Source organism: Stomoxys calcitrans, chromosome 2 (assembly GCF_963082655.1).
Source record: "Stomoxys calcitrans chromosome 2, idStoCalc2.1, whole genome shotgun sequence".
NCBI lineage: Eukaryota > Metazoa > Arthropoda > Insecta > Diptera > Muscidae > Stomoxys > Stomoxys calcitrans.
The window spans coordinates 78177710-78203920 of NC_081553.1; the positions used below are offsets into that span (position 1 = coordinate 78177710).

The 26211-nt window shown below is 40.6% G+C and overlaps 1 protein-coding gene across 1 annotated transcript in view; it reads left to right on the forward strand.

Annotated features, from left to right (window-relative positions):
* LOC106090424 (protein turtle homolog A) overlaps positions 1-26211 on the forward strand; it is a 436959-nt gene that overhangs the window by 335162 nt on the left and 75586 nt on the right. The window contains exon 10 of the mRNA XM_059362200.1: positions 9638-9807. Coding sequence (XP_059218183.1) covers positions 9638-9807 — 170 coding nt within the window. The remainder of the gene's footprint in view (positions 1-9637; positions 9808-26211) is intronic.

A 26211-nucleotide genomic window follows, 5' to 3' on the forward strand; every position in this document is an offset into this window, starting at 1 on the left:
CATAACAAAGCACCTCATACAATATTTTAGACAAATCAGATTATAATTGCGTCCTTTAGTGGCTCAAGAAGTCAAGATCCGAGATCGGTTCATATGGGAGCTATATTATGGTATGAACCGATTTGGACCACACTTGAAATAGTTCTTGGAAGCCAAAGCATAACACTTCACGCAAAATTTCAATGAAATTGGATTACAATTCCGCCCTCTAACGGCTCAAGAAGTCAAGATCCAGGATCAGTTTATATGGAAGCTATATCATGTTAAAAACCGATTTTGACTATACTTGGTACAGTTGATCAATGTCAAAGCAGAATATTTCATGCAAAATATCAGTGAAATCGTATTTCAATTGCGCCCTCTAGCGGCTCGAGAAGTCAAGATCCGGGATCAGTTTATATAGGACGTATGTCCGATTATGAACCGATTGTCCCCATTCTTGGCCCAGTTGTTGGAAATTAGAGCATAACACCTTATGCAAAATTTCAGCCAAATCGGTTAATAATTGGTTTATATGGGACGTACATCTGGTTAAGAACCGACTTTGACCATTCTTGGCACAGTTGTTGGGTGTTAAAATAAAACACTTCGTGCAAAATATCAGCCAAATCGGATAACAATTGCGCCCTCTAGCGGATCAAGATGTCAGGATTCAGAATCGGTTAATATGTGACGTAAATCAGGTTATGAACCGATTTAGACTATACTTGGCAAAGTTGTTAAAAGTCAAAGCAAAACACTTCATGCAAAATTTCAATGAAATCGGATTACAATTGCGCCCTCTAGCGGCTCAAGAAGCCAATATCCTGGATCGGTTTATATGGGACGTATATTAGGTTATTAACCGATTTTCACCATTCTGGGTACAGTTGTTAGAAGTTAGAGCATAACACCTTATGCAAAATTTCAGCCAAATCGGTTAAAAGTTGCGCCCTCTGGCGGCTCAAGTAGTCAGGATTTAAGATCGGTTTATATGGGAGCTATATCAGGTAATGAAGGGATTTGGACCATACTTGGCACAGTGGTTGGAAGTTAAAACAAAACACTTCGTGCAAAATGTCAGCTAAATCAAATTCGATTTCGACCATACTTGGCTCATTTGTTGAAAGACAAAGCAAAACAATACAATTTCAGTGATATCGGATTAGAATTGCGGCCTCTAGGGACTCAAAAAGCCAGGATATAAGATCGGTTTATATGGGAGCTACGTCAGGTAATGAAGCGATTTGGACCATACTTGGCACAGTGGTTGGAAGTTAAAACAAAACACTTTGTGCAAAATGTCAGCTAAATCAAATAATAATTGCGCCCTCTAGCGGCTTAAGAAGCCAAGATGCAGGATCGGTTTATATGTGAAAAATATCAGGTTATGAACCGATTTTCACCATTCTTAGCGCAGTTGTTTTTAGTTAGAGCATAACACTTTATGCAAAATTTCGAATCGGATAATATTGTGAACCGATTTTCACCACTCTTGTTGGAAGCTAGAGCATAAAACCTTATGCAGAATTTCAGCCACATCGAATAATAATTGCGCCCTCTGGCGGCTCAAAACGTCAAGATCCGAGATTGGTTTATATGGGAGCTATATCAAGTAATGAACCTATTTGTACCATACCTAGCACAGGTTTTGTAAGTTAAAACAAAACACTGCAAAATTTCAGCTAAATCGGATAATAATTGCGCCCTCTAGCGGCTCAAGAAGTCAAATCGGGAAATCGGTTTATGCCGCAGCTATATTAGATTATGATTCAATTTGGACCATACTTATCACAGTCATTGGGAGTCAGAACAAAACACCTCATGCAAATTATCAGCCAAATGGTATAATAATTGCTCCCTCTAGCGGCTTAAGAAGTCAAGATCCGAGGTCGGTTTATATGGAAGCTATATCACGTTTTCAACTGATTTGAACCAAATTTGGCATCATTGTTCAAAGTCGTAACTAAACACCTCAAGCAAAATTTCAGCCAAATCGAATAATAATTGCGCCCTCTAGCGGCTTAAGAATTCAAAATCCGAGGTCGGTTCATGTGGGAGCTATATCAGGTTACAAACCAATATAAACCATACTTGGGACAGTTGTTGGAGGTCATTAGAAAACACCTCATGCAAAATTTCAGACGAATCGTATAAGAATTGAGCCCTCTAGAGGCTCAAGCAATCAAGATTTAAGATCGGTTTAAATGGCAGCTATAGCAAAACATGGACCGATATGGTCCCTTTAAAATTTCAACCGACCCACACTAATAGGAAGTATTCATGCAAAATTTCTAGCGTCCAGCTTTCTTCCTGCGAAAGTAAGTGTACATTAGTGCGTGCAGACGGACGGACGGACAAATAGACTAAGAATGCCAAGGCAATCAAGAATATATAAACTTTGTTGGGTCTCAGAACAATATATCGATTCCGTTTGTAATGGAATGACGAAATTAGTATACCTTTATATGCATCCTATGGTGGAAGATATAAGTATACAAAAGTTTAAATACAATTAAATTTGGGCAAATTTTCTATAGAAATATAATATAAAATTTGAGAAATTTTTGACAAAAACAAATATTTACGTATTAAGTATGTTTTTTTTTTTTTATAAATTTCCTTTTCTTCTCAATTAACGTTTATTGTGTTTTACTTTCCCCAAAATGTTGCTAATTTATAACAAAAGAAAAATTATTGTTGATTGTTCTGATAAACCTCATTAAATGCTTAAAGCTGACAAAATCCCATCAAGTATGACACACAAATATAAAGTAAAGTATAACTAAAAATTGCCATGACTGCTCTTGTGAAGAATAAAGAAAAGACAATTTTTCTACAACTTTGCATATTTTGTTCGCCAAGCATTGGTACTTCTCCCGACTAAAGTATATCCTGCAACGCTATGTTGTGGCATTTGCAACACCAGCTTCAACTTTGCTATACAGATCGCCACTGATGTCCTTAGTTAGGCTGCATTGCCAAAGAAAAATCGTCTCTTCGAAGTTTTTTTCTATCTCATCTGTTAAGCCGCTGTCTCTGCTTGGCCTTTTTCTCTTTGTCTGAATTGTACTTTAGAATGCAAGCAGACAAAAAAAAAAAAAAAAAAAAACATAGAAAATGCAAAAACCCACAAAACAAAGACCGGGCGTAATGTAAAGAAGAGCAATAGCCAGACATTCTTCAAGTGGCGTATTTTCGCTGTTCTCTTGTCTTGTCTCTGGCAACTTAAGCCGTTTGAAAAATATTCATTAGATTATTTATTCGTATGCCAGGATGTTTTTTCTTCTTCTTTTTCTTGGCATTTTTTCTGGGTTTCCTAACTCTCCATGGAGTTGGTGGAGGTTTGCTTTTTAATATTTTTCTTACAGCACTTGAATTTGCGCTAGAGTAGCTTCGTGTTGTATTTCCTAGAATTTCTTGCTGTTTTATTATTGCTCCTCCTGCCTTTTTCGAATGCAAGAATTTTTCCAGGATGTTTATTTTGTGCCATAGGTAGCAGAACTATTGTGTTCATCCTAGTTGTTTTTTTTAGTGCCATGCTTTTTTGTGTTTAATCCGTCTTCGTTGCCATGTTTCTTGGCTTGGTTGTATATTGCATTTATTTTTAATGAAAAGTCTACAAAATGGCAGGGGTTTAATGAATTTATGGCATTCTGGTCCAATTGGAATGCAACTACCGTTTTTTTTTTAATTTCTTATTCCTTTTGTGAATATCTAAGACTCTGGTAAATGGAAGAGATTTTATTAAAATTTATTTTCTTATTTGAAGCTTTATGATGAAAAATGTGTAGATTTGTTAAGTTCAAATCAAAAATTTAATATAAGGTCCACCGTGGTGCATAGGTAAGCATGATCATCTATGAAAATGTATACCTTTGTTCGAATCACGGCGAGAACATCACAAAGCATTTGCAGCGACGACTGTCCCCAATGGCGATGACTGGAATGACTGTAAATTAAAGTTATCTTTAAAATGAGTCAAACATTAAAACAGCACTGCACCAATAGGTACAAATATAGTTCCATAATGGAAATGTTACTAACTTACTTCAATTGGCTATGACAGAATATATGTTCCACTAGCCGTACGTAGAATAACGTTCCAAGCGCCTCGATCTTCTGCGCCCATTCTAAAATCTCTGACACCAAGTTTCGAGGTGTCTCCCACCACTTGATCTTTCCATCGGGCTTTTGGTCTTGCCGGTTTTGCGTGTTTGCCTTCATAAGACTTCTTAGCTTAAGCTTCTTCATCCATTCTGACAACATGACCTAGCCAACGCAGCCGTTGTATTTTGATGCGTGTAACTATGCTTTCATCGTCACACAGCTCGTGGTTCATACGTCGCCTATATTCTCCATTATCGCAAACTGGTTCATATATTTAACGAAGAATCTTTCTCTCAAATACTCCAAGCACTACCTCATCTGTTTTCACAAGTACCCATGCTTCAGACCCATATATAAGAACGGGTAGTATCATTGTCTTGCCTAGTGTAATCTTCGTCTGTCGAAAGGTGGCCTTGTTTCTAAACTGCTTATTTAGTCCAAAGTAGCATCTGTTTGCCAGTATTATTCTTCGCTTAATAACAAAACTGGTGTCATTCGTTTCGGTTACGACGGTGCCCAGGTAGATGAAGTTACTGACTATCTCAAAGTTGTGGTTCCAACTTTCTCCTTTTTCTTTATCTGCTCGGTTGTGCCAGGCAATGGAAATGTTATGAAAAGTTTAATTTCGTTGCAACTTTCCCATTATGGAACTATGAAAATAAAATTTTAGCAAAATTTTTCTGAAAATTTGCAGATTTTTTTTAAACATTGGAGAACAAACACCGCCCACTATAAATCGTTCTATTATAATACTTTTTTTTGTCGTGGGTGAATTGAGTGGTTTATATGGGTGCTACATAGAGTTTTAAACCGATTAGGACTTTATTTGCAATGCGCATGCTAAGCCATAACAAAGCACTATTTGCCAAATTTTAGCCAAATCGGAAAATAATTGCTCCTTCTATGGACTCTAAAAGCCAAATAGTGGGATCAGATTATATTGGAGCTATTTCATGTTTTAGACTGTAATGGACCATTGCAATGTTGTCGGAAGTTATGGCAGTAATTATTAAGCGGTTCAAATTGGTGGAAAATTGAGCGCTCTAGGGACTCAAGAAGAATAAACGGCAGATGGGTTTACATGGACCGATTGGCCTATTTAAAATCCCAATTGACGTACATCAATAAAAAATTTTTGAGCAAAATTTCCAGTGGCTAGCTTTACCCGACCGAAAGCTAAGGTGCTATCCATACACAAGCAGACAAGCATACAAGTGGATAAAGCAAATGCAACGTAAAGTTCGATGGCCATAGTAAACTTATATACAGGGTTTTTTTTAGGGACGCTACAAAAGTAGACCGATAGGTACAGAAAATGACGCCAATTTTTTGCCGCTTTTACGACATTTCTCTTCAGTAACGTTTGCCATTCAACAGTGGATAGATATAAGAGTCAACAAGAGTCGAAATTTACTACCGAAATTCGGAGTCAGTGGCCTCAACGTTAAGAGCGCAAATCATCATCGATGAGGCTCATTTCTGGCTGAATGGCTTCGCCAATAAGCAAAATGTGCTTTATTAGTCAGACGGCAATCCACACGTACTCCATGAGTCATCATTGCATCCCGATAAAATTAGGGTTTATGGGCTGGCGGCATCATTGGGCCGTACTTCTTCCGTGATGATCAAGACAGGCACGTTACTGTGAATGGGAATCGCTATCGTTCGATGGTAACTGAATATTTTTGGCCCCTATTGGATGATATGGACTTGAAGGACATATGGTTCCAACAAGACGGCACCACACCCCACACAACGAATGTCACAATCAATGTATTGGAAACCAAGTTTGGAGAACTTGTTATCTCACGGAATGGTCCAGTCGATTGGCTGCCTCGATCGTGCGAGTTGACGCCTTTAGACTATTTCCTGTTGGGCTACGTCATATCTATGGTCTATGCCAACAAGCCAGCGAAATTAATAAACTTCGTAACTTTGTTGGACGTCTTACCAAAGTTGGACATCGTACAAAATTTCATCCATATTAGATAAGAATTGCGCACTCTAGAAGCCCAAGAAGTCTAATCTGGAGATCGGTTTATATGGCGGCTATATCAGGTTATGGGCTGGTATAGACCATACAAGGCACAGATGTTGGAAGTCATTCTTCAACGATATGTGCAAAATTTCAGCCACGAAATCAAATCGGGAGATCAGTTTATGTGGCGGCTATATCAGGTTATGGGCTATATCAGGTTTTTCAAAGTCTTTCCTTAACGATATCTGCATTTCAACTATATTTGATAAGAATTGCGCACTCTAGAATCCCAAGAAATCTAATCGGAAGATCAGTTTATGTGGCGGCTATATCAGATTATGGACTGATTTAGACCAAAGTTGTTGGAAGTCTTACCAAAACTAAAAGTGCAAAATTTCAGCCAAATCGGTTAAGAATTGCGCCCTCTGGCAGCTCATGCAGTCTAATCGGGAGGTCGGCTATATCAGGGTATGGACTGATTGAGACCATATTGGGTTTCGCTGTCCATGCAAATGGCGACAGCACACACACAAGAACAAATATGTGTAACATGCATAACTCTTATTTTTATGCCCATCACCATAGGATGGGGGTATACTAATCTAGTCATTCCGTTTTTCACACCTCGAAATAATTACACCTCGTCTTGACATTTTAGTCGACCTAGCCTTATCCGTCCGTCCGTCTGTCGAAAACACGATAGCGTCCAAACGAATAAAGATATGCGCTTGAAATTTAGCACAAATACTTTTTATCGATGTAGCTCGTTGCGCATGATAAATGGGATATATCGGTTCAGATTTGGATATAACCCCCATATAAACCGATACCCAGTTTTGACATCGTAAGCGTCTAGCGGCTCAATTTTCATCCGATTTGGCTGAAATTTGGAAACCTCTTCCCTTCCTGGAAAGAAGGGAAGAGGTTTCCCTGACCATAATACGGTCCTGCAGGCAGGGATCCGGGCGATCACGGAAATCGTGAAGTAGTGTGGTGCTTACGCTGGGACATCGAGTGTAAACATCTTTACAGTAGGAACATTTTTACATACGACAGTATAATTGCCATAAGGGCAATAACAACCAGGACAGTAAGTTCACGAACAGTCTTGCAGTGTAAGATGGAGATTAACGCCTTCTCTGAGGATGGCAAAATCTGCATCGTTTGGGTGCCGGGCCATAATGGAGTAAGGGAAACTGAAAGGACTGACGATTTGGCGGTAAAGGCCAGGCGCCTGGCGTCAATAAAATTGGTTAACCCGAAACCTTTCGGTTTGACGCAGTCCGAGCTAAGGGAGTGGGCGACGAATGCACATGCAACATTTTGGAACAGCGAAACGGTCGGTATGACGGCGAAAATCCTATGGGGGCACCCAGATCGTAAGAAGACGAGGCTACTATTGAAAGGAGGCCAGTATAAGGAAGAGGAAAGGAGGTCAGTATAAGAAGGAGGTATCAGAACGGTACACATAGGACTACGAGCTCACTTATGTAAAATCGGTGCTGCAAGTGACAGCATGTGTAGGGCATGCGGGGAAGATAATGAGACGTTGGAGCATTTCTTTTGTCATTGCCCGGCTTTCGCGTCTAACAGATACCGGCACATAGGTGGAGACACAATACCAGACATGAACCAACTTAGGGGAGTGGTATTGAAAACAATTTAGGATTTTGTAAGTAGCACGGAATTCCTAACATAAAATTTTCATATTAGAGGTTACTTTATAGTTTTTAGAGCGCACAACAAGTCGATTACTGGCTTAGGTGTATACCCACAATGACATGGGCCAGATTAATATCTGCACCCTATTTTCAACCTAACCTAGTCTGTTCAAGAATTTAGTCTTTGAACAAAATACGCCATGGTGCCAAGTTTCGGCACAATATTTCAATTTAATTCGATATTTTAAAGGCTGTAGCGTAATTGTAGCAAGATTACGACCAAACCCACTGACAGACACACAGAAAACATTCATCTTAGAATTATATGACGATAAAAAACACTGCGGTTCACCGGGAAAGAACCTCTGAACAATTGACAGAAGTACTTGGATTACCGCTAACAACAAGAAAAATTTGCTCTAAGTTCTGTATAACGGTACCTTTTGGTCCTTTATGGTGAAATTCAAAATATTTGCTATTTTACAGTGGTGAACCAGGATAGAACCAGATTAAGTTTTCGCCCACATTCAACGTCGGCAACTATAAAATTTATTGAAACCTTCATGAAATGAAGATTGAAGCTTCAAAAAATAGTTTTACAAAAAATTTTTTAGAACATATGTGTCTCCAGCAAGAAGCAAGCCATTTTACCAGGATAGGTAATGAGTAATTTGTCTTCACCAATATCCATTAATAATCAAAAAAAGACAAAATTTGATTTAGATTGCAGCCCTTAAACTACATATCCCCTTCCATTTTTACTCCACCCTTAAAATCAAATCAAAATGCCATACCATCAAAATGTGCCCCTTTTTATAGGATTTTCTTATTTAATCATTAAAATTTAATAATAAATATTGCAACATTGTGGGAATTTGTTCGCAGTCATTGTGTGAACACAAAAAATGAAACCAGAACTGAGACTAAACCAGATTTTTTAACTTTAATTGCCTTTTGAGTGTTTGCACCACAGCAAACTCTTAATCTGCATCATCTTTCTGGCTAATTACACTTGAAAATTAAAAAGTTTTTAATACAGCTTGAACTAAACCAAAGATGTAAAAGAAAAGAAAACTTCAAGACCAAGAACACAAAAAAAATATACAAAAAGACAAAACTAAAAATGGCATGCATTGAAAGAGGAGTTGGTATAAAATGATGGAAAAAATGCGGTGGAAGAGAAAGAAAAACAGGGAACACCAAACAACGACATTGAATTAAACAAAAACCACAAGTAAAATATAGTTTTCGCCCGAGAAATGGAATAGGGTTTTTCTTCGGTATGAAGAGAAATTTTTTGTTTGGAGTTTTAACGCAAAAATAGCCGCAGTCATTTTATTATGGTGTGTAAAAGATACACTCTCAAGTAATACAATGACAACGATAGAATACTAAGACGAATAAGTGATACCTTATACCTGTATGTTTTCATATCAAAATATGGCCTCATTAAGCAAAATCTCTAACAGAGATGTCTTACACTAGTCTTCTCTGAATGATATAAAACCCATTTTAATTCTTATATTAAAAATTATCATCAATTCTAATATAATTTTAAATTGTTAGTCCGTATTAAACTATGTGGTTGGGTCTAGTTTGGTGGTGTAGGGCACATTAAAAACTGAAGCTGCAAAAAAACTTCTTTTACCACTGACTCTGCCAAAGTTTTTCTTTAGAAACAGTTTAGAGTTAAACTTCTAATTTTTTTCGGTTTTTGCTGGTTGGTTATTTGATGTGTTGCCGGTGATGTCCTTTCTTCTTCCTTTAGTTAGTTTTGTTTTAATAATAGAGGCAACTGTTTTCCCCATTCTATAAATTCTTGTTGTGGCCTTTTATTTCTTTTTTCTATTCGTTTTTTTTTTCATTTTACTGATAATAGTATCTTTTTTTCTTTGCCTTCCTGTTACAGATGCCCCCATTTGTGCCACAGAACACGATGAACTGTTGGGAGCCCTGAAGCATGAAACGTTGGCGTTAAAATGTGAAGTGGATGCATCACCGCCTGCGGATTCATTTCATTGGACATTTAACTCATCCGGCGAACAAACTGAATTACCAGCACGACTGCATTCAAGTGAAGTAAGTACGGAAGTTATATTCGATACCACGGGTGTCCTATTCAATGTTATTTGCTTTAGATTCATGGTGGTTATTATTGCAATTTATTTCAACTAAAATGACAAACAAAAAAAACCCTATAACAACAAATACTATGGGAATAACAAGAAAAGGACTTGAAATATATTTTCAAGTTAAAGGTTGAGTAGATGTTTAGTCATTTTATCTAATGCTTCAATACGATTTTCCAAAAAGGGACAAAAAGGGGATTTTAAATAGCCTATACTTTTTTGTAGGTTTTAAAAACATGGTTTACTAAAGAAGAATCTTCATAAAATGTGAATTTGGTCTAAAAGGCTACATTGCGCTAAGTGAAGAATTTCACCAAAAAATTTTGTAAAAAGTTACGCAAGTTTGGTCATAAAGTTTATTATAACAAACTTTTAAAATTAAACAAAAAAAATTTTATGCATTATTTATTAAATTGCTGACGCAGAACATTGCGCTTAACTTTAAGCTCAATGATAAGGGACCTCCTTTCTATAGCCGATTTCGAACGGCGTGCATCTGTTTGACACCTCTTTCGTTAGAAGTTTTTACATGGCATAATTCTTTGCAAATTTCTCCTGCCGTTCAGCGTCATAGTCGCACATGCTAACCTCTGCGCAACGGTGGACATTACCAAGCCAGAAACGTCCACTAAAGATGTATTGTCTGTGACCGATGAGCAAAATCATTACCTTCTACCGAAACTCATTATCATCGCCATATGGCTAAACCGTTTGAACACGTCTGCTACGTAGACGATGTTGTACTACTTCCGAACCAGCTACAACAATTGGCCGAAAGGGTCTTGCAAATGGCGCACAACTGGGCTAGACCTAGGGTTCTCAATGATAAACCAGAGAAGACTACAATCAGCCTGTTCACGAGAAGATGAAGATGGGCTATTTTAACTCACCACGTTTCCTCAATAGAAAGATTTTGATATTTGATAAGGTCAAATACTTAGGTGTTGTCTTGGGCAGGAAACTGAATTGGAAGTGTCACATTCAGGAGCATACTGAGAAGGCTCACAGATGTTGGGCATCATGAAGACGAGCCGTAGGCTCGAATTATGGTATGAAACCGAAGGTAGTCCACTGGCTTTACAGGAGTGTGATTAAATCGATACTTACTTACGCCTCAGTAGTTTGGTGGACTGCGATGGAGAAAAAGGTTCAGAGAACATGTTGCCTTGGCATAGGCGGAGCGATGAGGACCACGCCCACTTGGGTAATGGAGACTATTCTAGATATCCGGCCCATAGACATTCAGATTAAGTGCGAGGCAGCCACTGCGGCTATGAGACTTAAGGCAATGGGAGAATGGATTAAGGATGAGCGCAGCTCATACCATCGAGGTATAATCAAGGCGACGACACGAAACCTGGTAGAAATGAAGCAGGTTTCCGATCGGCTACCTCAGACGACATTTAAGTCTAGTGCCAGGCATTGCTGCCAGCGACACGGTCCTGGATTTACGGAACCCTAGTATTGCAATCTGGAAGATAATGTTATACGAATGGATCAAAGTAGACCCCCAGTGGGAATGGGGGTGTCTACATGGAGAACTCAGGGACTGAGATCTGTTTTTGACTGCCCGACCATAATACGTTCCTGTAGCCGGAGATGCGGCGATCACAGAATGCGTGAGATGGTGTGGAGTTAACACGAGGCATTGCTGCCTGCGGCATAGTCTTGGATTGACGGAACCCTAGTATTGCCATCTGGAAGATCATATTCTGCGGAGAGATCAAAGCTAGAAGATAGAGTGGGCCTGGGGTCTACATTGAGAACCCAGGAACTGAGATTTGTTTTAGATTGCCGAGTATGAACATCTATACGAACAGTAAAATGGCCATAAGGGCAATAACAAGCAGGACGGTAAGATCACGAACAGTCTTTGAATGTAAGAAGGGGATTAACGCCTTCTCGCATGATCCGTATCGTTTGAGTGGCGGATCATAGCGGTGTAACTGCGAATGAGAAAGCAGACGATTTGGCAGTGAAGGCCAGAGAACTGCCGTCAATAAACTTGTTTAACCCACAGCATTTCGAGTCGTTGCAGTCCGAGTTAAAAGCGTGGGCGACAAATAAGCATGTAACACTGTGAAACAGCGAAACGGTCGGACGGCGAAAATCCTATGGGGGGATCGAGATCGTATGAAAACGAGGCTATTACTAAAAGCAAGTAAGAAGGAGATCATTATAGCTTTTGTTATCATAACGGGAAACATAGGACTACGAGTTCACTTATGTAAAATCGGTGCGTCAACGATATCATGTGCAGACCATGTGGAAAAGATGAAGTAATGTTGGATCATTTTCTATGTCATTGCACGGTTTTCGCGGCTAACAGACACCGGTTCTTAGGTGGGGACACAATACCAGACATGAACCAACTTAGGGGCATGGCAAACAATTAAGTTTTCCAGTTTTAGCTCTGAATATCTTCAAGGCATTTGATAGGATCTGGCATGGTGCACTACTATCAAAGCTTGTCGCATTTGGTGTCGGTAATGAGTTCGTTCGATTTATTTCGAGCTTTCTCAGAGGACGCACTGAACCAGTCACTGTGGAGTAATCATACAATGAGCATAAACTGATATCAGGTATACCCCATGGCTTTATCCTTTCTCTTTCTCTTTTTATACCCACCACCGAAGGATGGGGGTATATTCATTTTGTCATTCCGTTTGCAACACATCGAAATATCCATTTCCGACCCTATAAAGTATATATATTCTTGATCAGCGTAAAAATCTAAGACGATCTAGACATAGCCATACGTCTGTCTGTTGAAATCACGGTACAGTCTAAAAAAAATAGAGATATTGAGATGAAACTTTGCACAGATTCTTCTTTTGACCATAAGCAGGTTAAGTTCGAAGATGGATTATATCGGCCTATAACTTCATATAGCCCCCATATAGACCGATCCGCCGATTTATGACCCATAAAAGCCACATTTAATATCCGATTTTGATGAAATTTAGGACAGTGAGTTATATTAGGCCCTTCAATATACTTCGTCAATTTGGCCCAGATCGGTCCATATTTGGATATAGCTGCCATATAGACCGATCCTCCGATTTAGGGTCTTAGGCCTATAAAAGCCACATTTATTATCCGATTTTGATGAAATTTGGGACAGTAAGTTGTAATGGGTCCTTCGACATCCTTCGTCAATTTGGCCCAGATCGGTCCAGATTTGGACACAGCTGCCATATAGACCGATCCTTCGATTTAGGGTCTTGGGCCCACACAAGGCGCATTTATTGTCGATTTCGCCGAAACTTGGGACAGTGGGTTGTGTTAGGCCCTCTGACATCCTTCTTTGAGTTGGCTCAGATCGGTCCAGATTTGGGTATAGCTGTCATATGAACCGATCCTCTCATTTAGGGTCTTAGGCCCATAAAAGCCACATTTATTATCCGATTTTGATGAAATTTGGGACATTAAGTTGTATTGGGTCCTTCGACATCCTTCGTCAATTTGGCCTTGGTCGGTTCAGATTTGGGTATATCTGCCATATAGACCAATTTCTCGATTTAAGGCTTCGGGCCCGTAAAAGGCGATCTCTCAATTTTTGCAGCAATTTGGGCCATATCGGTCCAGATTTGAATATAGCTGCCAGGCAGACCGATATCTCGATTTAAAATCTTGGCCCCATAAAAGGCGCATTTATAATCCGATTTCACTGAAATTTGACACGGTGACTTATGTTAGGCTTTTCGACATCCGTGTCGTATATGGTTCCGATCGGTTTAATTTTAGATATAGCTACTGTAATTATTAGTATTTGGTCCAAATCGGAACATATTTCGATATAACTGCTATGGGCCCTAAGGTACGCAATTTTCATCGGATTTTGATGAAAGGTGGTTTACATATATAACCGAGGTGGTGGGTATCCAAAGTTCGGTCCGGCCTAATAATAAGAACAAGTAAAAAGGGGTTTTACTTGTTCTTATTATCATCAACGATCTGTTGAGTCAGACATCGTAAGCGATCTAATCATTTGCAGACGACAATAATCTCTGTCATTCGTACTCCAACGACTTCTGAATGGGGTCGAATGAATCGAGTAGATTTTAATGCTCGGAAATGTTGATACAATGCGAATTCCGTTGAGCTAAACATGCATTCGAATTGTCGAAAGTAGCATTCAAGTTCTTAGGCTTCCTTAAACGGTGCAAGAACTATTCCACTTTTTGTGATCTTCTTAACATCTGTGCCATAGATGTATGGACTGCATCTTTAAAATCATCCTTGGATTGGTTATCTAGGACCAGGGTTGGTTATCTACTGCAATAAACTGGTCTTTAACGTCACGTTGATACCGCCTGATGGTATATTATGCAGAAGAATATGTCGCTGCAATCGAAATCAGAAAAGTAACCTTTTTACGCAAAATTCCTATTCTTAAGGCCTTAGGCTATTCTTAGGTCTGAATACAAAGATAGTCAGATTTTCGCCATGAAATGCTTGATATCGCTGGAAAAACTTCAGTGAAATTCCACAGTGCCCTGAAGATCTATTTTGCCCTTGAAGATTCCATTAAGGAGCAGGGGCAAACTTCTCACATATCAATGAGTGCTGTCTGATTCAAGTTGAATGGGGACCTCCTTTTTACATGGCATAGTACCTCACAACTGCTGCCAGCATCAGGAGCGGATAACCAACGCTGTAAATTTTTTTGATGTTCTCGCCAGGATTCGAACCCAGACGTTCAGCGTCATAGGCGGACATGATAATCTCTGCGCTACGGTGGTCTCTTTTTTTACATATGTGATATTTTGCCGAGCCGCATATCACTTGGAGTGCCGCGTAGCACAGAAGGTAGCATGTCTGCCTATGACGCTGAACTCCTGGGTTCTAATCCTGCAATGTAAAAACTTCTCCACAAAGAGGTGTCGCACTGCGGCATGCCGTTCGGACTCGGCTATAAAAAGCAGGCCACTTATCATTGAGCTTAACAAAACCTTGAATAGGACAGCAATCACTGATATATGAGAAGTTGGCCCCTGTTAATTAATGGAAAGTTTATGGGCATACTTGCATTGTAAACCACTTAGATGAAATGCAAATATAAGAAAAAATTATAAATCTAAAAAGTAATTGCGGATTTTTCATATAGTCGGCGTTGACAAATTTTTTCAAAGCTTGTGACTCTGTAATTGCATTCTTTCTTCTGTCAGTTATCAGCTGTTACTTTTAGCTTGCTTTAGAAAAACTGTAAAAAAGTATATTTGGTTAAAGTTCATTATAAGTTTTATAAAAAATGCATTTACTTTCTTTTAAAAAATCCGCAATTACTTTTTGGGCAACCCAATATAATTATCAAACCAACAGTATTTAATGGCTCGACCAAAGGACCGAGAATTGACGTGTTTCTTGCGATATCTCGAGTGTTTTACAGAAATTTTTATTGGGTACAGTGTGATAGGTCATCGCACAGTGTGATTTCCTTAGATGAGTATTGGTAGGAAAAAGTTTAGTTCTGCTTTATCTTCCGGTTCTATAATAATCCAAGGTCTTAACCTTGACCGACATATTTTCTAATCTATGTGACATCGCAAACTGATAGCTATTTAACTTCTTCCAAGACATCACATGACCATTAACAAAATACTTATGCCTTCATCAAATAGGAGTATTTGCCTTACTTTACATGGTTTTTCCGAATATTAATACGAACATAAAATAGTTTTTACATTAAAAGTAATAAAGCCGAAATTATACCCATAATTAATGTTATTCCTTATTGTCCTATATTTGATAGCTTGGCCATGAAATTGAAAATGTACTACTTAATGAAAACTAGAAACCTGATATTATTTGCCATACTTAATTATAATCTATTGGTAGTTTCAAACATTAAATATTCCTCCTTTATAAGAGAAACTTTAATAAACAAGTATTTTTGATAGACTGTAACAAAAAATTCTATTAAAAACGTCGATCCACTTTCACCCTTTCCATCTTTTCCCCCAAACGAAATCTAAATGGTAAATATTTGGTACACAAGGGGGTCATTAGGGTCCCTCCCACTTGAAAAACAAAACCGGAAGTATCATTCAATGTGGCGAGTTGTCACAACAATTTTATGTTAATTTCTTTCTGGCTTAATTCCTACATATTTTTGGCGACGGCAGAATATGGATTATTTTTTTTGGCTTACTGAAGTTTCCTTAACTTTTTATTTAAAACTATTTTTCCCGGATTTTCGAAAGAGAGTTGTAGTTACACACAGAAAAAAAATATAGGGAAGAAACACCTCACATAAAATTTTGTAAACGGACTAAAATTGTGGCTTCTACAGTCTGAAAGACCATATCGGCTGAAAGATATGTATGGGAGCTATATCTATTGATTTTAATGAAAATTTGCAAACATATTGGGACGTTCAATGAGACGCCTATCGCATTTGTTGTAAACTTTGTAAAGATCGGACTAAAATTGTGGCCACTGCAGCTTTAACAGTATTCATCGGATGAAAGATATATATTGAAGCTATACCTAAATCTAAACCAATTCCGTTCGAAATCAACAGCGTTTGTCCTTGAACTAAAAAAGTCACTTGTGCAAAATTTCAATCAACAATCCGACAACAAATGCGATCTGTACCTTGATTATAAGAATACGGAAAAAATCAGGAAGTGATTCGATTTAGCTATGACCAATCGGTATGCTTATCGATTGGTCTAGCTCTCCTCCTTCTTAGTGTTGCAAACAAATGCACAAAGTTATAATACCCTTTTCCACAGTGGTGGTGTAGGGTATAGTTATGTTGTGTTTAAATGTGGACATATATAAAATGTCTATTAAAATTTTTTTACATAAAAAAATTTTATACATTTTTCGTAGAAAAACAAAAAAAAAAGTGTTATGTTTGGCAGGGCCGAATTTTATATAACAAGTTTTTCAAATATTTAGGAGCTATGTCCAGTTATGGACTGATAGGGACCGTACTTGGCTGTTAGGTTAGGTAAATTTAGGTTGAAAAGAGGATACGGTAATTTAGGCTTGTTATGCGCTCTAAATACTTATAAGAAACCTCGAAAAAGAAAATCTAAGTCCGCCATTCCGTGCTACTTACAATATACCCAATTGCTTTCCATACCACTGCTCTAAGTCGGTTGATGTCCGGCATTGTGTTCCTACCTAAGTAGCGGTGTCTGTTAGCCGCGAATCCAGGCAATGACATAGGAACTGCTCTAAAGTTTCCCCATCTTCCCTACATGCCCTACAGATGCTATCACTTGCTGCATTTATTCTTCATAAGTGAGCTCGTAATTCTATGTATCCCGTTATTATACCAAAAGCTGTACTGACCTCCTTCTTACTTTCTTTCAGTAATAGCGTCGTCCTCCCACGATCCGGATCATCCCAAAGGATTTTCGCCGTCCTACCGACTGTTTCGCTGTTTCGCTGTTTCACAGTGTAACATGTTCATCGCCCTTAACTCGAACTGCGTCGACACGAAATGCTTTGAGTTAACCAAGTTTATTGACTGCGGTTCTCTGGCCTTCACTGCCAAATCGTCTGCTTTTTCATTCCCAATTACTCCGCTATGGCCCGGCACCCAAACGGTGCGAATCGTGCCATTCTCAGAGAAAGCGTTTATATCCTTTTTACACAGCAAGACTGTTCGTAACTTTACCATTCTTGTTGTTATTGCCCTTCTGGTCATTTACTGTCCGTAAAGATGTTCATACTCGACGTCCTCGCGTGAACAACAGACCATGGCAGCCGGTTGTACGTACCGGATTGACCCGATAGAATCTTCATCGGCAAGGGCTGCCGCCTCAGTGTACGTGTTCGTCTTTTTTCGTCATGGGAGAGGCACATCCCGGAGTGCCTTCTCCGTATGCTTTTGGTCCGTGCCGGGATTGAAAAGAACCCCGGACCCTGGTTCTGTTCCGTTTGCCAGAACCGCCTTCATCATCGGTCAGTGTCGGTGAGGTGTAACAGGTGCTTGGAGTGGGTACATTTCCGTTCTTGCTCTGGCCTAACTTCGCTACGGGAGTATAGTCATACTGGCTATGTCGCTAGGTGCTGTGCGAACACAGCCAGCAGTGGGTCACAAGCGTCGCCGTCGTCGCCTTCGGCGTCCTCGTCGTCGGACTATGTGACCCCCCGACCTCTCCCGTACGGCAATTTATGCAAAGACAGCACCCTAGCCCTACTATTGCCAGGCCAGTGTCGGGAAATGTATCGTTCCTGCAGTTAAACTGCAATGGACTGCGAGGCAAGATTGATGAGATTGTGGATTTTATGAGTCGGAAGAGCATATCGGTCGCAGCGATCCAGGAGACAAAGCTGACTAACACCTGCAGCTTGCACAGTTGTCACGGCTACAATGTGCTACGTAAGGATCGCTCAAGGAATGGAGGTGGGGGATTGGCCTTCGTTATACACCATTCCGTGCAGTATAGACCTATCTCGCCTGCGCTTGACGCTAGTGACCCATACATGGAATGTATGGGGGTAGCAGTCAAGTCTGGTACTGCCGAGATAGAGATATACAACGTGTATATACCGCCGGTTGGCAGCTGTGTCCCGATTAATGGCCAGGCCTACAGCCCCGACATAAGTGGGTTGCTATCTGGCCATAGTCGTCTGGTTCTGGGGGATTTCAATGCACATCACTCGTCATGGCATTCTCCCCTAGGCAACGACCAGCGTGGCATAGCTTTGGCAGAGCAGATAGATAGCTCCACGTTTTGCACGGTGAATGAGGATGCCCCCACTAGGATTACGAGGAGGTGCAGCAGCTCGCCAGACATCTCAATCGCATCCCCTGATCTCCTGAGTGACGTATCATGGCAAGCCGTCATCTCTTTGGGGTCAGACCACCTCCCCATAATCCTCACCATCGACCGACCACCCGACTTCATAACCTCTGAGCGCCGAACGTTCATCAACTATAAGAAGGCCAATTGGACTGGCTTCAGAGAGTATACCAATCGCCGCTTCAATGAACTGCCACCCCCCTCTGATGTGCTTGTGGCCGAGAGGAAATTCCGAGACATCATCAACGCAGCAGCCGCTCGCTTTATACCAGCCGGTCGAATACCGCAAGTGCGACCCAATTTCCCGGCGCAAGCAGTGGTACTCGCAGACGAGCGTGATGGGATTCGTGCTATGGACCCCGCTAACCCCAGAATCAGCGAGCTGAATCTGGAAATAAACAGGGTAGTCAACGAACATAAGCGGAATTTGTGGCTGGAACACTTGGAGCAATGTAACTTAGGCACCGGTGCAGGCAAATTGTGGGCCACTGTTAAGTCTCTCTCGAACCCCGGTAGACGGGACGACAGGACCTCAGTCACTTTTGGCGAGTTAACCGTGACTAATCCGAAGAGATGCGCCAGGTTGTTCAACCGTCAATTTATCGTGCATCCCGAGAGAGACAGGGCAAGGAGGAGAGCCATTCGCCGTATTCGTGGTCTCCGAGCCGATGAACAGCCATCACAATTTACCGTGGGCGAAGTTACGAATGTCATCCGTGGCGCCAAATCTTCCAAGGCGTTGGGCCCCGACGGAATCTCTACATTGATGCTGAAGAATCTGGATTTACCTGGAGTTGAGTACCTTACCACTGTCCTTAACCTGTCATTGAACACTCTTATAGTTCCCGATGTCTGGAAAATGGGCAGAGTGATCCCGCTACTGAAGCCTGGTAAAGACCCGAGTTTGGGGGAGTCGTACAGACCGATCTCCCTTCTCTCACCAGTGGCTAAGACGCTTGAGGCATTACTCCTCCCGAGCCTCGTAGGAGAATTTCCATTCGCCGAGCATCAACACGGATTTCGGAGACTGCACAGCACAACAACAGCTTTGCATGCCATCACCACACACATTTGCCGTGGCTTCAATCAACCCAGGCCATGTGATAGGACGGTCCTCGTGGCATTGGACCTATCGAAGGCATTCGACACGGTCAGCCATGCCAAATTATTTGAGGACATCGCCAACACGTCCCTCCAGCCAGGCCTTAAACGTTGGGTCGCGAATTATCTGTGTGGCCGCCAGTCATTTGTGGAATTTAGGGACAAGAAGTCAAAACACCGTAGAGTGAAACAGGGAGTTCCCCAAGGCGGGGTGATATCTCCGGCTCTGTTTAACCTCTACCTTTCCTCCATCCCACCTCCTCCAGACGGCATAGAGATCGTATCATATGCGGACGACTGTACGATCTTGGCATCAGGCCCCCCACCCATTGATGACATCTGCGATAGGTTGAACGTCTACCTCAACGAGCTTGCCTCATATTTCGCTGCAAGAAATCTGAAGATATCCGCCACCAAATCTTCAGCCACACTGTTCACTACAAATACGCGTGAGGTGAATTCTGAGCTGACTGTGATGGTCGATGGAGAATTGATTCCGACCATCAAGTGTCCCAAAATACTTGGAGTCACATTTGACAGCTCCTACACTTTCTCCCCACATGCCACAGCAATCTGCAATAAAGTCAAAAGTAGAAATAAGGTCCTCAAGTCACTCGCTGGCAGCACTTGGGGTGCAGACAAAGAAACCTTGTTGACCACGTACAAAGCAATTGGCCGGTCTGTGGTAAGTTATGCAGCGCCAGTGTGGTCACGTCAGCTTTGTGACACGCAGTGGAATAATATTCAGATCTGTCAGAATGCCGCCCTCCGAACTGCGACGGGCTGCCTCCTTAGTTCTCATGTGGACCACCTCCACCAGGAGACAAAGATCCTACCAGTGCGAAGACATAACTACATGCTGTCTAAGCAATACCTTTTGGGCTGTTATCGCAGAAATCATCCAAATCATCATCTTGTGGATAGATACCCACCGCCCAGAAGCCTTAAGGTAGATCTACATGATCTAGAGCGTGAGGTCCAGCGCTACAAGAGAGAACCTCTAGATCAAGCGGCATATCAAGCGGGTCTGAACAACATTCATGCAGACACGGTAGCAGACGCGTTAACTGGCTACCGGGTGAATGTAGTCCTTGGAGTACGACCGCCACCCATTGCACCCGAAGAAATCGACCTCCCCCGGCAAACCAGAGTGATTCTGGCTCAATTACGTTCCGGCAGATGCAGCCGCCTCAATTCCCACAGAGCTAGGATTGATGCCGACGTGCAAGATGTATGTCCCGACTGTAACCAGGGACCGCACGATACACGTCACCTGTTTAACTGCCCGGCCAGACCCACTCGACTCAGACCCAGATCCCTGTGGACGCACCCCATCTTAGTCGCGGAGTTCCTGGGTCTTGACACTCAACAGAATCAAGCAGACGAAAGATAGTACACAATAAACTGCTACAACAACAACAACAACAACAGACCACCTCACGCATTCTGTGATCTACGGATCTACGACTGCAGCACCGTAATAAGGTCAGGCAGTCGCAAACATATCTCAATTTCTGGCTTCTCAATGTAAACCTTTAGGCCCACTCTGTCGTCTAGCTTTTATCCACCTGTGTAGCATGATCTTCCAAGCAATACCTGGGTTTCATTAATCCTAGAGTGTGCCACTAGCAACTATGCGTCGCACTCAACCACAAGTCCCGTCTCAACTAATCGATCAAAAGCATCTTTCATTCCCTCCAGGATTCCTATCGTTGCCTAGATTATACCACTATGTTATGACCTGTTCCTATCCTCCAACCATTCTCCCATCTCCTTAAGTGTCACAGCCGAAGTGGCTGCCTCACACTTACGCTGTATGTCTGTGGGTCGGATATCTAGAATAGTCTTTGGTGCTCTAGTGGACGTTGTCCTCACCGTTCCACCTATGTCAAGACAACATGTTCTCTGAATCTGTGGTATTATCCTTATTCTGCACTTTTTCTCCATCGCAGTCCACCAAACTACTGAGACGTAAAGCTACCATTAGACGATAAGACATGTCACATGTAATTTTGAAAAACAGCAACTTTGAAAGTTGTATATATTGTGTCATCCGTAATAAAAATTTAATATGGAAAATGGATTTTAGAATAAATATCCAACTTTTCGATTAAATCATGGATTTATTTCATTGAACATACATGTTCATAAAAAATTACAATACATATGAGAATACATGCCGATTAGAGCGCCCTCTATTCGTATTGGTCGTGCAAAAGTCTTATGAATACAGAAAGTGACAGCTCATATGACATGTCTTATCGTCTAATGGCATCTTAAGTAAGTTTTGGTCTAACCACGCTCCTGTAGAGCCAGAGGACTATCCTCGGATGCAGGTGCCATTTTGAGCCTACGGCCCTTATTCATAGTGCCTAACTCCTGTGAGCCTTCTCGGCACGCTCCTGAATTTTACTTTTCTGAATCAGTCTGATATCGAAATCGTTCTATTGGGGAAACGGGATGTGTCAAATTTGCCCACCTTCGTCGTCCTCGTGAACATGAAGCCGTCACTCTTCCCTGGGTTAACATTAAGACGCCTAGGTCTAGCCCAGTCGTTTGCCATCTGCAAAACCCTTTCGGCCCTGCTGCATAGCTGGTTCGGAAGTATTATAACATCATCTGCTACGCAGACGGGTTAAAATTCCTCCTAAGTCAGCATCCATGATAGGTTATTTCTGGTGGTCACTCATAGGAACGGCATAAAAATACCCCTCTGTCGCGTGAACTGGGTCACTTTCTCCCTTCTGTTAACGTCATGGGACCCGCAATTTAACCATCTGTTATGGTCCCGCAATCTGCTATGGACCCGCAATCTTACCATAGCATATGGTTTATCCAGTCTCTAAGGATCCGTTCCACCCGGTACTGGTTTAATGATTAGATCTGTGTATCGGTCCGGTCAGTGTGAAGGCCACCGTAGCGCAGAGGTTAACATGCCCGCCTATGACGCTGAACGCCATTCATCGAGACCATCATAAAATTTTTAGCGGTGGTCATCCCCTCCTAATGCTGGCGACATTGGCGAGGTACTATGCCATGGAAAAACTTCTCCTTAAAAGAGGTGTCGCACTGCGGCACGCCGTTCGGACTCGGCTATAAAAAGGAGGTCCCTTATCATTGAGCTTAAACTTGAATCAAACTGCACTCATTGTTATGTGAGAAGTTTGCCCCTGTCCCTGTTAAAAGCTCCATCAATGTCAATGCATACCGCCATCGTGTACATCTTGGCATTGAAGGATTCTTCTATTTTATGCACAACCTCGTGCAGGGCAGTCTTCATCGACCTTCCCCTAACATGGGCATACTGTTTGAATTTGAGCAGTTCGCTGGATGTCCTCTCAATCATGGTGTCCACGATAGGTTCCATGGTTATGAGTAGAAAGGATGTAAGGCTTATAGGTCTGTATGCCTTTAGTGTCGCATAACTTGCCTTGCCGGGCTTGGGTAGAAACACCACCCTTGCCTCCTGCTAGTTTTTTTGGAGTATATGCAAGTCTTAGGCACGCCGTGAATATACAGGCCAGATGGGCGCCAGATAGTCGGCCTCCTTCTGTAGTAACGCCGGAAATATTCCCTCAGGTGCAGGTGACTTAAATGGTTTGAACCTCCTCAAGACTTCCTTTACCATAAATTCTGTAAAGATAACCCATCAATTAACTGCAATGCTCCAATATTTCGTTTTCTCCGAGAGTCCCGTCATATCCTGTGAAAAAGGAGTTTTTATCAAAAGCCTCAGTATGTCCTCGTTTGTCTCTGCTCTCACGCGTTTCTGTCCAAACCCTCAGCATGTCCTCCGTTGTATCTGCTCTCACTTCCATTTGGACATGGGTTTTTAGAGAAACTTTTTCATCTTGGCGGCGTCATTAGAGCTATCAACACGTTCGTTTTGCCTCACGTTTTGCCTCACTGATAATCTTATTGTATTCCTTGAACGGTGTGTAATACACATCCCAATAAATTTCCCCTTTTTTACGACATGGACTGTTGTAAAGTCTGCGGACCTCTCCCAATACGGCGAATCTCCCCGGTCCTCCAGGATTTTTTGGGCTGATTTCCTTTAGCAAAGAGGACAACTATCTTCGAAAGACCCCACTAGTGCAGTCGTAAACCTGTTGACATTGTTGTCAATGTCTTCTATGCTTGGACAATATAAATTTTGTTGCCCAAGCCTTCACTGAGGAGTCTTCCAAAGTTTGGTCAGTTGGTTTTCAACTTTTATTGGAATCTTCGAAGGAAGGATTCGGCGCTGGCCATGGTGTTCTACACCTAATGTAGCTATAGACTGAAAAGGATAGACATGGATACCCTTCAAATCCTGAACCTAATGGATTAGATTTTCCAAACATACTTGTCACATCTAAGACCTCCCCCCTAATCCTATTAATAAAATGGAATGAACTCGTGAACATTTTCGAGAGAACATTGTTCACAACTTTTGGGGTGGATTATCACGACAAGAGTGCATTGATGATTCGATCTTTGTATGGAGATGAAGTACCATCCTATGACACTGTAAAAACTGGTATAATGAAATCAGACATGGCTGACGCTCGCTTTAAGTTGAATTCCGCGAAAGTCGTCAAACAATTGCCGTTGTACATTTTATTTGTTTTGACTTCTTACAGCCTTGTGCCACGCCATCCATGGTTGAGGGTATGTAAGATTCAGGCCTGCTGAATTTTATACGCTTTTACATATTTTATATGGCGTTTTATTAGTTCTTCGGGCGAAAATTAGTCCCAAAAACCTATGGTAAAATAAATACAACTTTCACAAGATTTTTGAAGAAAAAAAATTTTAACAAAATTTTAGTATATGAAATATAGTCAACAATCATCTTTATATTTCTTTATGTGTAATTTTCTTATTCAACAAATTCGTCCACAACTATAAAACTTAATTTTTGACCGGGTTTTTTTCATTTGGCTGTTAATGAATAAATCGCGTGTTTGTTTGGGGGGTGTTGTTCCTGAAGGATTTCCTCTTTCTGTTTCTACAACGAATTCAAATCAACTCGCTGAAAGGGACGTTGTGTGTGTGTGTGTATGTGTGAGTACGGTAGTGTGTATGCATGGTGAAAGACAAAAGTTATCCAAAAGGAATCGGAAACGGAAATGCTATGCTGTGCTAACAAAAATTCCAAAAACTCCTTTCGCTGTTGGCCAATACTATGAAACGCAGCTTTTTTTATGCTTTCTTTTTGCCAAAGCTTTCATTTCTCTTTGGCAAATTTTTGTGCACTTTTTTTTATTTTTGAATTACTTGTTGTGGGTTGTACATTTTAACCTTCAAGTCATTCAGAGTTTTGTATAGCTTGCTATTAATTGGAAAATTTAATTAGGAATATACTAATTTCATTATATAATCTGTTAATTATACCCCACTACAGTTGTTGGGGATTTTTTTTTTTTTGTGTTGTGTTTTCTTTTCAAAAGTTTGTTTGTGTGTGTGGCAAAAAAAACTTTTACTTGGCTCATCTTCAGCAAGGAAATGGTAATGCAGAAAAGCTCTTTCAAAAATGTTGTAATTTATTCATAAATTTTATTAAACATGATTGTGTCGAATAAGGGGATACTTTTTAATATTCAAATGAAGTTTATTTCAATTCTCTTGTCTTCTCTGTTTTGTCTCTGTATCTGGCTTTGTTTCTGTCTGTTTGTACTGTAAATTAGGGATATTAATTTTGTGTCAATGTGTTTCCTAATTAGTTCTTAGAAGACAACACAGACAACAATTTTTATTGATTTTTATTTTTTCTTCTTTTCGAAAGGACATATATTTTTGGGATGTAGTGCAAGCAAGAAGATGATAATCCATTATTTATATGTAAAGCAAAAATAAATAAAAATATAATGTATTAAGTGCATGAATTAACTGTAATGGATTAATTGTCTCATAGTCAGAATATTCGTATAAAATATATTTTAATTTTCTATATTTATTTACCAAAGATCTGGAGTTAATTTTAGTTTCTTGCTTTATTCACATAATTAAAACATTAGTTATGGATGTTGAGAGCATAATATATAACATTAATGACTTGAAGTAAAATTGAAAAAACAGGGATACCATAACATATAGAAAGTTAAACATGTGGTTCGTTATCTTAAAATTCAAAATAGGCGCACGCCGTTAGTCCTTCTATCTGTCCTTCTATAAATGTAAACGAAAATTCATTACATATATAACGATTGATGTCGCCTCCGTCGATGCGGGTTTTAGTCAACAAAAAAAACCCAGCTCATAACACATGGGATTTTTAAGCACCTCTAAACTGCACTCACATTAATTCGAGATAGGGATCCAACTGTGTGTCTCTTGCGCCACACGTTCTAACGTCCCCACGTTTATATGCTCTCTCAATACAGCAGTCGCTTCATTATTGATATAGCGTCAAGTTCTTTTCTTCGACCTGAGTTTCTTCTCAAAAAAAAGGCAAGGCTCTTCATCTCGGAGACACTCCAAACCAATTTCTACGATTTCAC